Source organism: Schistocerca cancellata, chromosome 4 (assembly GCF_023864275.1).
Source record: "Schistocerca cancellata isolate TAMUIC-IGC-003103 chromosome 4, iqSchCanc2.1, whole genome shotgun sequence".
Classification (NCBI taxonomy): Eukaryota; Metazoa; Arthropoda; class Insecta; order Orthoptera; family Acrididae; genus Schistocerca; species Schistocerca cancellata.
In genome coordinates, this window is record NC_064629.1 from 712,375,198 (window position 1) to 712,389,308 (window position 14,111).

Consider the following 14,111-nt stretch of genomic DNA (forward strand, 5'->3'; position numbering starts at 1 on the left):
TTAAAAAGATGTTTTAAGCATTTTTTTACAGATTATCATTACTGTAATGATTTTGTATCATAATAAAGTGTTACTTATTATTTTCAGTTAACAAAATGCATGTATGTGAATTAGTAATCTAAAAAACATAAATGTAAAACATAAAATAACAATCAGTTTAAAATATCCAACAACTATAAGTAAACAAAGAATTATAATAATTATGAATGTTTAGATATTTTAATTAGGCATGTAGAAACTACTCTGACACCACATTGTGTACAGCTTATTTTTCAATATGGTACTTCAGAAACCACCTCTATTACACATAGATGTATGTGACTTGAAAGTTTCTTTTATTTATGTTGTAACACAAGTTTTCATATTTCAAAATTAATTAAAGGTGGTGGGTTACTTTTCAAAAATTCAGATTATTACAAAAGTTGATTATGCAGTTTTCAAGAATGTTAATTACACATCAGTTTGTAAATAAAAACATTTTTCATATATAATCATTTTGAAGATATTCACTCTACATCTAATATGCCAAGTTGTATGTTCCACCCTTTAAAAGTGACATTGGGACAAACAAAAAGATATGTATTTATTTACACTTGGGAATGTCCCTTGTTGTGTTTTTTATCATAAAAAGAATCTTGGTAATTCTTTAGCAAGACATTGATGTTCATGATATAGATGTTTTTGTGCAATGAATCTTCTGAGATGAATTGACATATAAGGCAACATGTTTTATTTTAAACAACATTGTAAAGTAAAAGAAGAGTACTTACGGTGTAATGGTTGGCTTGTGCCATTGCACCTGCTAACTGAGCCCATCGCAGTCTGTCTTCAAGAGTCACTTGGTAAGGTGGAGCACCAACAGATGGAGTTTTCACAGCACTGCCTGCAGCTCCCATATAATCAAAGACAGGCGACCCTACTCCAGTTACTGTCTTCTGCTCCTTGCTCCAGCGACGACTGGAGAAAAAGTTCATCACATATCATGTCATCTTTAAAAGCTGGAAGTATAAAAACTAACCCAAAGTCATTTAGCCTTCCCTCTCTAGGCATATAAGAAGACGTTTCACTTTGCCAAAAATAGTGCCACTATTTTATACTGTGTGTGTGATGTTTTAATACACTGTTACTGTCGACTTAGTAAACAAAAGCTTATTATCAAAAAGTTTGGATTCTCGGATATCTGATGCTCACTCATTTTCAAACATGTTGTAAAATGTAATGTCCAGAAACAACCTTATACAAACAAACTTTTTGTCCATTATTAGCAATATACATTGCTGTAGACTTTTCAATAAGAATGTTATTCATAATAGTGATATTGCACTGTAAAAATTAAAAAAAAACTTGTGTTACTTATACATATATTTGTTTATTATTATAAATATTTTAACAATCAAAAATGAAAAAAAGTGTTACATAAATAAAAACTTACAATAAGAAAACAGTAAAACTAAGGTGTGGCATCCTGTGCATCTATTTTCACTTTCATCTTCATCTACATCTACAATTATACTCCGCAAGCCACCCAACGGTGTGTGGTGGAGGGCACTTTACATGCCACTGTCATTACCTCCCTTTCCTGTTCCACTCACGTATGGTTCGTGTGAAGAACGACTGCCAGAAAGCCTCCGTGCGCGCTTGAATCTCTCTAATTTTACATTCGTGATCTCCTTGGGAGGTATAAGCAAGGGGAAACAATATATTTGATACCTCATCCAGAAACGCACCCTCTCGAAACCTGGACAGCAAGCTACACCATGATGCAGAGTGCCTCTCTTGAAGAGTCTGCCACTTGAGTTTGCTAAACATCTCTGTAACGCTATCACGCTTACCAAATAACCCTGTGACGAAACACACCACTCTTCTTTGGATCTTCTCTATCTCCTCTGTCAACCCGACGTGGTATGGATCCCACACTGATGAGCAATACTCAAGTATAGGCCGAACGAGTGTTTTGTAAGCCACCTCCTTTGTTGTTGTACTACATTTTCTAAGGACTCTCCCAATGAATCTCAACCTGGCACCCACCTTACCAACAATTAATTTTATATGATCATTCCACTTCAAACTGTTCCGTACGCATACTCCCAGATATTTTACAGAAGTAACTGATACCAGTGTTTGTTCCGCTAGCATATAACCATACAATAAAGGATCCTTCTTTCTATGTATTCACAATACATTACATTTGTCTATGTTAAGGGTCAGTCGCCACTCCCTGCACCAAGTGCCTATCCGCTGCAGATCTTCCTGCATTTCGCTGCAATTTTCTAATGCTGCAACTTCTCTGTATACTACAGCATCATCCATGAACAGCCACATTGCTGAGTGCCTGAATGCCAGAAATTTTCTATTTTATAATTTCTTTCTAATAATATGATGAAAAACAAAGAAAACAACAAGCACCATATACATTTTTTGACACCTCGGGAACATTGCTGAGGGAATTAGTCCCAGTTAGTTGCTTGCTAACTTTTTCTGTCAAAGTGTTATATTGTGAATAATGCATAAAAAAGTTTTGGGTGGTATAAAGTAATTTCCAAACATTGATTTTATGTGCCAGAATCCAAACTATTTTATGATAGGCTTTTGTTTCTTATGTTATTAACAACATATTAAAATCCCATCTAGCGTAAAAAAGTGGACTTTTTTTGTCATGGATCGCCAACTAATACCTCAATGTTTCAAGATGTAGACCTACAGTGTTCTTAATAATTTTTCATGCAAGGGAGAACTGCCCAATAATCCAGTATGCAGCCTGTATAAAAAATTCCAGAACTTTATCCACAAAATTTTTCTATGCTTACCTTTTACTTATTGTGCATCGTCTCCATTGAAATACTCTCCTCCACAATTGATACACTACTCCCAATGCTGTTCCCACTACTGAAAGCAGTTTTGGTATGCCTCTTGCTGGTTCACCTGAAGCACTTTCTGCGAATTTTCTTTTATTTCATCTATTGTTTCCCTTTCAACCGGGTTTTCAACTTTGGAAATAAAAAAAAAAAAAAAATTCCACAGAGGCCAGATCTGGAGAGTACAGAGAATGAGGCAGTGCAGTAATTTTGTTTTCTGTGCAATAGTCACGCACCAACAGGGATGAATGTGCAGGCGTGTTATCGTGCTGAATTGTCTTGCCACATTTCAGGCCCTTTCCTTCTCACATTTTCTCGCAATCACCACAGCACATCATGATAGTATCATCAATTAACTATTTGTCCCTGTGGTACAAACTCATGATGAACTAATCCTTCAAAATCAAAGAAAACTATCATCATGGCTTTGACATTTGACCTGACATGACGAGCATTTTTTGGTCTTCAAGAACCTTTGCCAACCCATTGTGAAGGCTGAACCTTGGTCTCAACATCATAACCATAGACCCATGTCTCATCACCAGTCATGATTCTCTTAAGAAACATGTTATTCTCATTTACATGAACCAAAAGCTCTTCACAGATTGCGAGTCAAAGGTCTTTCTGGTCATGACTAATAAGCCGTGGGATGAACTCAGTCACAACAGAATGCAATGTCAGGATTACAACATGATCCAACTGAAATGTTATATTCTTCAGCAATCTCTCATAGAGTCAGTTTTCGATAATCACACAGGACTTTGTTGACATTCCTGACATGAGTGTCATTGGTAAACGTCAGAGAGCGTCTTGCACGAGGGTCATGTTTAACTTCAGAACCATTCACAACTTCAGAACCATTCACAACACTGGGAACAGCTTAAGCACTCATTATTTTAGGCTTCCTGCATCATTGGTATGTCTCTATAAACGTTTTCATGCAAAATGTAATGCAGACGCGTTGCTGCTCTAACTCTGCCGTCTCGAAATTCGCAAACTGTGTGACACAATGTTCTACTCAGTACAGCACTGAACAATTACTAACAGACATACAACAATAAAACTTCTGGCAGTTACACATTAAGTACAGGCATGTGCAGGGATGCCAACCGCATTTCGCACTAACATGCCATTGGTGCAAAATTATGAATGTTCCGGAATTCTTTGAACAGGCCTTGTATTTCATGAAATCCCACCAGATATGCAGTTTTTGCTGAATCAGACATGTAATACCATGAGGAGGTTTATTGTTTGAGACACTGGACTCATTTGCAGGCACTAAGATAATTCATTACAGAAAGATAGAAATAATTGCTCCCTATAAATGCAAATATTAAGATCTAAATGGAAACATTTCTAAACTAGCATAATAGTGCATATTGATATCTTTATGCTATCATCTTTCCATTTTACGTATGGAATAAACAATAGTTACAGAGATAAATTGAAATACTGTTGGTCTGACATTGCTGTAGCTGTACACTGTGATAATTTCTACCTGAGTGTTCTGAGAATATCTTAAACTAAGTATCTGCAATTGATCTAATGAAGTGTAAATGGTTTTTGGACTGTTACATTAATGCTTTGGGCAAAAAAAGTAGTTTTTATTATAATAAACTGATATGTTTCTTGAACAAAAGCAACATACATGAAGAGATTAGCAGACAAGAGTTCAGCTATAACAACCAGTGATTTTTCTCTGGAAAAAAAAGGTGCTAGTGCTCACAGAGGAGGTGTTATTCCAACAACTTCCACAACTTTAACACATTCTCCAATGTACACTCCTTGTTTATAGACCACTCCTTACTTTTGCTATCAACTGCATAATAACAAAAGTGGTGCAGCCATGGATCTACACATTTGTTAGGTTTCAACTGATTGAGAGGAGGCCGTATCATCCTGATGAACAAGAGTGCAGAAGTTGTTTGTGCAAGCATAGATGAGCTAGATGAAGTAACTATCAGAGTCATTTGAGATTTTCTCTCCATTCTCTAGAAAACATTGCAATTATGCCCAAAGTGTGCTTCAGAGGAAGTAGTAGATATGGGAATTTATTTTCTTGAAGATATTCACAAAAACCATGAAGCATTTCTCTTTTATTTAAGTGAATCTTGTGGGCTAAGCTCCTAATTTCAGATTCACCTAATGTAAGATGCTTGCCAGGGTTTTCTGGTCACTAATTTAAAATCTTGGTGCTTTCAGAAAAATCAACATCATCTCCTTGAATCAAAATCAAAGTTTCTTTCAAACTTTTATAAAAATCAGATGAATTAATTGTAGAACTGTGTTTCATTTTTGCAGAGTTTGGTCCTTTTGAATTTCATGGTCTCCTTACTTTAACGAAAGGTACTGTAGTTTGGACCAGAATTTTCAATTATTTCTTCAAAAATTTGGACAGAATTCATTATCCTCCTGTGTGCTTTATACAAGTCAATATATCTCTCTTGCAGATTTAGAGTTAGTTCACTATGTTCTTGGAAAGTATCACACACAAGGTCCAAATCAAGAACAAACTGGCATTATGTCATTTTTTTTTCAAAAAAACCCTCTTAAAGGTAACAATCTGTTCTGTTTCTTTTACTGCCTTCTTTTACCTCCTGAATAAGGTGGATGAGGGCTTCACAGTCTTGCCACAATACAGAAACTGTGTGAAAGCTACACTCATGCTCATAAATTAAGGGTAATGTAGATACGTGGTGAAACAATGCTCTGGTGGGCAGTTTGCAGGTTTAAACAACCTTAGGGGTATGACCATGTGGTGCATTTGACCTGCAGTCAACGCACGGTGGCGCTGGCAGCAGTCCACATATGCAGAGGTGTAATGGTGCATGTCAGAGTACGGTGCAGCGGGTAAGTATGCAGACGTTTTCAGAAGTGCTAATGGTGACTGTGTGTTGAAAATGGCTCAAAGTACAAATATTAATGACGTTATGAGGGGTAGAATACTAGGGCAATTGGAGGCTGGTCAAACACAGCAGGTCATAGCACGGGCCCTCTGTGTGCCACAAAGTGTGATCTCAAATTATGGCAACAATTCCAGCAGACAGGAAACGTGTTCAGGTGCTACAGTACGGGATGTCCACAGTGTACAACGCCACAAGAAGTCCGATATCTCACCATCAGTGCCCGCAGACGGCCACAGAGTACTGCAAGTAGCCTTGCTCGGGACCTTACTGCAGCCGACACACAGTCTACAGACAACTGAACAGACATGGTTTATTCACCCAGAGACCTGGAAGGTGCATTCCAGTGACCCCTGGGCACAGGAGAGCCCATGAAGCCTGGTGTCAAGAACACAGTACATTTTTCTTTGCAACAGTGGTCCCAGGTTATGTTCACGGACGAGTCCAGGAATAGTCTGAACAGTGATTCCTGCCAGGTTTTCATCTGGCATGAACCAGGAACCAGTTACCAGCCCCTTACTGTCCTTGAAAGGGACCTGTATGGAGTTAGTGGTTTGATGCTGTGTGTGTGTGGGGGGGGGGGGGGGGGGCGGAAGTGGGGAGGGGGGCAGTATGCTTGGTGAACGTACACCCCTGCATGTCTTTGACAGAGGAACTGTAATAGGTCAGGTGTATCAGGATGTCATTTTGCACCAGTATGTCTGCATTTTCAGGGGTGCAGTGGGTCCCACCTTCCTCCTGATGGATGATAACACATGGCCCCACCAAGCTTCCATCATGGAGGAGTACCTTGAAACAGAAGATATCAGGCGAATGGAGTGGCCTGCCTGTTCTCCAGAACTAAACCCCATTGAGCACGTCTGGGATGCTCTCTGTTGACATATCGCTGCACCTCTTCAAACCCCTAGGACACTTCCGGAGCTCCGACAGGCACTGGTGCAAGATTGGGAGTCTATAACCCAGCAGCTGCTCGACCACCAGATCCAGAGTATGCCAACCCGTTATGTGGCCTGTGTACGTGTGTATAGTGATCATATCCCATATTGATGTTGGGGTACATGCTCAGGAAACAGTGGCATTTTGTAGCACACATGTTTCAGGACGGTTTTCTCAACTTATCACCAATACCGTGGACTTGCAGATCTGTGTCGTGTGTGTTCTCTATGTGCCTATGCTATTAGCACCAGTTTTGTGTTGCGCCACATTGTGTGGAACCACATTTTGAAATTATCCTTAATTTATGAGCATGAGTGTCGGTTCAACCAAGTGAGTGCTTAAAATTCTGCCAATTTTAAGAAACTGGAGCTCAGGAGTCACTACACAGGTCTGTAGCTCTCTAGCATTCTTAGTTGAAGCATGATGAGTTACATGAAGTTTGTCCATGAAACCCTTGAAGCAGTTTACTCCTGTCACTCTCTCCACTGCGTCACTAACAGACAACTCAAGGAGATGGTTACTACAGTGCCAGAAAACAATAGAAGGAAACTTCTCTTGTATAAGCCTTCTTATTGTATTGCAGCTGCATATGATAATCCTATTACATCAAGGAAAAGACTGAATAGAGCTGAAAATTTAGGAAAAACTGCATGAATAACACCCATGAGTGTGTATCTGTTACTCACAGTTGTTGATTCACGAGTAAGTAATTGCACTTTGTCCTTGTGCTATCCTATACTGTGCATTAACGTTTTTCTAATTTCATTTGTGATGTGGCTCACAATGTTAATGCATGCATTTGTAGAGTAAATATATCCAACATCTACACCATAAAGGACATCTAAATTTATTTTGTCTTCAGAGTTGTTCAATGACTGATTTCTCATCACAACTTTGCTTCTTTGTTGTGAGATGAAGTACTTAAGAAAACTTTCTTTGGTATTTAATTTTTTTCTTCAGATGTTATTTTTTGGCATGCTTTGTGCCACACACACTGTGCCCTCCACTAAAATTTTCATTCCCATCCATTTATCAATGGCTCGACTTCCCACATCTCAGTACAATTTATAACCCAAAAGATTTTATTTATCTTACAAAAGTCTTTTTTTCTGCAACATTGTCTAATATTCAGACCACTCATAATGAGAATCTTTACTATCTTGTACAAGTGTAGGTTCAACAATTTCCAATTCTTCATCCTTCCTTTTCTTTATTAATTGGCATAAACAAATTACTTACTGTACTCATTTTGATGAATGATTTGAACTGATGTAATCTAGATTGACTCAAAACTAATGTGAACAGCTCTCAAAAATGTGCTTGTAGAAGCAAAAATACCACAGCACAAGAAACTCCAATGCAGCAAGTGAACTGAGCACACACTCCCATTTTTGATACTAACATGTAAGGAATAAGACCGGAAATATATTTCGTGTAGATAGTGCCATCTACCATGATATTTCTAATGAATTTTTTTCTTGTCTGCGTACACACCCTGATCATGTTAGTACAAATCTCATAAATGCAGATCACTGACTTATTAACATTTGAATTTTACACAAATAATACAGCTTACAGTGCATACAAGTAGTGAGAAATTTCTCAGATTTTACATTTTCCATAGAGCATTTTGCTCTAAAGAAATTGAACACTTTTTAAAAAATAGAAAAAGGAGCCAGTACTGCTTACTATTTGTGTACCACCAGAAAAATGTGCTGACTACAGTAATATAAAATTTGAGAAATTTCTCACTACTTGTATGCACTGTAAGCTGTATTATTTGTGTAAAAGTCAAATGTTAATAAGTCAGTGATCTGCAGTTATGAGATTTGTACTAACATGATCAGGGTGTGTACACGGACAAGAAAAAAAAAATTCTGGATTTTTCCTGGATCTCCCGGTTAATAACGGACTTTATCTCACCTGAAAATATGCTTTTTACAAGGTGAAAACACATTTTTTCCATGATAAGCAACAGTGTAATTTCCCTCGGAGTAAAAACATCAATCCTTTGAATGGTAAAGGTTTCATACACCAGCGTAGAACTTCCTGCCATTTTAGAAACTCGGTACGCGAAAAAGAAAAAAGAGAAGAAATGTGTTTTGGAAAGATCTTTGATGTGCAGCAACATGCATAGTGCATATTTCATATTACAATACAATGCATATTTTCATATTACGAAAGTATAAATTTGAATTCCACCAAACACAACATGTTAATTTCCGAAGCATTGAATAGAGATTGCAATACGCTTTTGTAAGCCAATCATAGCTCATGTCACATGATCTCATCAGCGAATGACAGCATATATTCAGAGCATAGGACGTGTGATGTAGTCAGCCAATAGCAATATCACAGCTATGTAGCGTAAATACACAAATAGGGAAACTTAATGGTTTAAATTAATGTACATAGTATAGCTACAAGCAAAACTAAGCTTCCACATATAATATTGGTCTTTTTAGCATTGTTACACTTTAAGACACATCACACAAATATGCCAGAAAAATTTTAAACAAAGACATTAATGTCTGGGCTCAAAATTATTCCAAGTGGTTGGTGCTCAAAGTGTTGTGAGATGTCAAATGCTCTGTGATTTAAGAAATTCATTGTACATTCTCACACATAACATAATTCATTTTTCTCTCTAAAAGGAAATTTCCTTTGAAAATAATGCTTTTCAAAGAACCATTCTCAATATTTTCCCACGACCTCTTTGGCATGGGTTCGTTTCAGCAGCTCCCAGAGAGTTCCAGAAAACAGGTTATGCATGGGCAGCTATGATGACGTAGGAAGCCCCTATGTTCATACACATATACCATTAAGAGTTCTTATATGATGTTATAAAAGAAATAGGACATCAGACGATACTCCACGAGCATAGGAATTTCATAAACCATTCCAAAAAGCATAATTCAGCTCAAAGGACACAGCCATATGTCCAGATTTACATCGAAGTAGGCCCCAACCTGATATTAAGCTTTTCAGTGCACTTTTTGGGATGCAAATTTTCTTGGAGTACTAGTACTGTATTGTCTCGTGTTTGGTTCTTTATTATGACATAATGCCATACCTGCCAGAAGATGAAAATGTGCACTTGAAATTCAGTGAAAAGTTGAAACTAGCCAATAGTGTGGAATGAAAAAATTCATTTCTTATAAATTGACTTAATCTGTGGAAAAGACTAATAAAAGCAACATTTATTTAGCAAATTGATAAAAATAACTTAGTTGTTGTGCAATGCAATCAATGCTTGATACCAAAAATGTGGAAATAAAATGAAATCATAAAAATGAAGCTAATAACATATTTTAGCCCTCCATAATTATGTAAATGTATTTTAATTTACTTGATAGCTCCCGGCAACAGAAATCAGTTTTGTTTTCATTTGATGTGTGAACTGTAAACGAAGAGAAAGCAGCAAATTCACTAAGCGTAAACATGGGTCACTATCCCACTCCCCACTGCAACCCAGATTGCTCTGTGCAAGTGTGAATCTGTCAGCATAGGTGTGCTAGAAATTTTTTTCTGGGTAGCATGACTGCTTCTTGCTACTGTTGCAGCCACACATAAAGTATCCAGAAGCAGAAGGTACCGCTCATATGCAACTCAATTGCGCATACGAATGAGCCCGCTGGCAACTGCTCAAAATGAACTTAATGTTAAGAATTATAACATCATGCTTATCAGACATAGTTTGCTGTTATGAAGTATTGTATTGTGTTTGACCTGAAGCCTTTGACACATTTTGCTTTAGGCAGGCGCTTGTGTGTACACTGTGTTTTGTTGTTGTAAATGGCACATTTCCTTTGCAACTTAAGTTTTATTTTGGTTTTATCTGTCATTTATGTTTTATTGCTGCAGTATTATTGAGCAGTAGTGGAATACAGTAAAATTCTTTGGTTGGCTATCAGTTCTTACCAGTCAAAATTCTAAAAATTTAACTCAAGACTAAAACAACAAAAAATTCCTGGAATTCTAAAAAATGTACAGGTTTTCCCTGGTTTTCTCCTGGATAAAAAAAATCCCAGATTTCCTGGTTGTTCCAAAGTGTATTCACCCTGATGATATATCTCAAATACACAACAATTTAAATTAGCATCAATATACTCAAATATCTATTAATTTAGGAAGATAAAGAATATAGTGAAGTAATTGTGGTGTGCTTGAAAAAAAGATGTTTTCCTAAACTTATTACATAGCAGCCAACTATTACGGATTGTCTGTAATTATTATGGATTTATCACCTTCATTATGGAGCTATGGAGAGGTACTAAGAAATTACTTTTAAACTTTGTCAAGATATATATGACACTAAACCCCATAAAATACTGAAGTATGTTTGTACAAGATGGCTCTCTCTGCTCCTGTCAATAGAAAGAATAATGGAACAGTGGAAACCTCTTGTAAAATTTTTCAATGACGATGCCTAAAAAAATGTAAACACCTCTTACATATCTAGAGTGCACCCTATTCTAAAAGATCCATAACTAAGCTACTTCTTCTTTCCTTGTGTAATAATCTTTCAGAAAGAAGAGCCAGTAATTCATAGACTTCATAGCATCCTAAATAAATTATTTACAGGTCTGATTGTTAGATTCATCAATCCTTCTGCAGTGCCTACTTCTTGCAGTCTGCTGGAACTAAAATTTCAAAAAAGTGAACAACACAAAGGAGTGAAGATATAGTCATTGGCGTAGACACTAGAAGCTTCATTCATCATACCAAGCTTGAAAAATCTGTATTCACAAAATTTTATGATGATGTCAGAACATTTTTCATCAACTCATGTAATTGTGTCAAAGAAAAATTTCCACAATATTATGACTCACTAAAAACTTAGAAGTTATAGACATTGGATCCAGAAAAAGAAAACCTTTAGTATCAATTATAAAGCTGAATGAGCTATTTCCTGGTGCTCTGAGTGATTGTGAAAAGAAACACATTAGAATTGAGAGTTTTTGAGATACCAGTTTGATGACTTTGGAATAGTGGAAGAAGATAGAGCTGATACTGCTTGGTACAAGATATCTGCTATATTTAATGCATCAGACATTAAAAAGTATACACCACTGAGCAAATTTATGCTTGCATTACTGCTTATGCCTCATAGTAATGCTGCCTGTGAGAGAGTTTTTAGTACTGTTAGGAAAAACAGAACTGAATTTTGATCTAGTATGAATACAGGAACATTGACTGCCTTTATCATCAGTAAAATGAACCATTTATCTTAAGGAAGAGCATGTTACCAAAATAATTTTTCAGAGACTCAGAGTCAGACTGTGAAGAGTGCAACAAGATTGTCACTCAAGAGATATTATCATCAGTCAGAAGTGAAGCTTCTGTATTGTACAAGTAGAGCAGATCCAGGAAGAAAAGGCAGTGGATGAGAAAGACTTGTAAATATTTTTGTATAAAACACTGAAGACAGGCCTCTCGTTTCATGATGCATGTGGATTTTGTTTACTTGTTTTACTTTCATTTTAATTAATAATTTGAGACACATAAATGAGTTGATTTTGTAGTATTTGTAAATTACAGATATGTTTCTAAAGCACCTTTATGTTTAATAAACTGATTTTTTAGCTTTTTCCACTTAACCTGATTCTTTATTTTACAATTATGTGAATTGCTGGAAAATCCACTTTACTTAAGGCTAGAAAGTGTCTGAGTGTTTAAAGGCCTAAAACACAATTCTAATTTTTAAAATTTTCTGATTAAATCGCTCCCAGAAAATGCTAGGATGGTTCCTTTGAAAGGGCATGGCCATTTTCCTTCCCCATCCTTGACACGATCCATTTCTAAATGACTTTGATGTTGATGGGACATTAAACACTAAGATACCCTCTCCTAAAATTTTCCAAGGGAGAGTCCACAAACCCACTTCCATGTTTGCCATGTGATTACTGACAGCCACTTCTGAAGATCTGCAGCTATGTTATTGTGTAATCTCTTTGGTGTTATTATTTTTCACTTATAATGTTCAGACTTTTCTCAATTCAAAAGCATAACTGTGGAGCAAACTAAAAATCAATACGTTAATTATATTAATTATATATACATATACATCACATTCACTAACCTCCACATACAAAGGAATACTAAGGTGAGAACTATTATTACAAGGGCTGCTAAAGATGCTCCAACTGCAACTCCGAGGACTTCTCCATCTATCTCACACTGAGATCCATAGAAGTTTCCTGTACAGCTGTAAAGCAAAATGACATATATATGAATAAGTGACATAAAAGTAAACATACATCAGTGAACTACCTGGAAACACAACAATTTCTGAGTTAACAGAAGAACTGGATCACTTATCTTATGGCAAACATTGAAAAAATATTACAGAAAACACATTGCTCACACTTATAAAAAAAAAAAATTAAATAAAATCAAGTGTACAGAAAGACAAAGAAGGTATTTCATATGGAAACTAAGTTAGTCTTTGGGGGCTGGAAAAAATTTATGCAAGTTATTTATTCCCCAACAAAACAAACTGTATTCCTTTTCAAAGTGATTACAAAAAGTGTTTAGGGTCTGTTACAAAATCTTGCTATTAAAATCAGTAAAATAACTGATAATAAGAAAGATGCCTATGTCAAAAGAGAAGTGACAAAGCATATGTGCAAAATGATCTATTCTGTAGCTGAGCAAATAAATTGTACAGAATTAATAGAAGGTGGGACATAAAGTCAAATGAAGATGAATTGGTATATCTGCCTGAAAGAAAAAGAAACAAAATGGTCACAATAAATGTTCCCTTGATGATTTGCATATGGGTGCTATCAGGCAGCAATTTGTATGATTCTATGAAGAATGTAATGAGATATGAACTCTATAAAATGTCACAGTGTTTGTCAAACATGAGCATTCTTCTATGATAATGGAGAAACTTAAAGAAGAAGTTTCAAAAAATGAACAGTATATTAAGTTTTCAAGCAAAAATGAGGCATCAGAGTTCAAAAGATCACCAGTTTATCTAGGCAAGATGTGGATTCACATCATATTGCTATGAATAAATCCTGTCAAAGTTACAGTGCGTGTGATGAAAGTCAAACTAAAGTGCTGATCAATATTTCAGTGCGGCCTGATGTCAAGCACATGCCAGCACTCGGCCTATAAGGATACCAGGAGTATACCGTTGCTCCTTCTCTCTCTTCTTTAGTATAAACAAGATAGTTCTGCCACCCTGATCAGTAATTCAGTTTTCCTTGTAAGGTAATTCTTACATCGATAATGTAGAGTGTTATGAATACAATGGATAAGCTGAGAGTAAAGAGTTTTCCCCTCTTCATTCTGCGTCAATGAACAGTATGGACTATTCAGGCAGCTTGTACTGTTGCAAAGGGTAAGAACCTTATGGAGATGGTTTTCTATTGCATTCTCTGAAGCTGTTATGATGTTAGTGTATCTG

General features: G+C 36.4%; 1 protein-coding gene across 2 annotated transcripts in view; it reads right to left on the reverse strand.

Annotated features, from left to right (window-relative positions):
- The window catches only part of LOC126183854 (mucin-5AC-like), a 282,254-nt gene that overhangs the window by 16,771 nt on the left and 251,372 nt on the right, over window positions 1–14,111 (reverse strand). For both annotated transcript variants that reach the window (XM_049926143.1, XM_049926142.1), the window contains exons 12-13: window positions 12,777–12,902; window positions 771–957 (exon numbers count right to left, since the gene is read on the reverse strand). In XM_049926143.1, coding sequence (XP_049782100.1) covers window positions 771–957; window positions 12,777–12,902 — 313 coding nt within the window. The remainder of the gene's footprint in view (window positions 1–770; window positions 958–12,776; window positions 12,903–14,111) is intronic.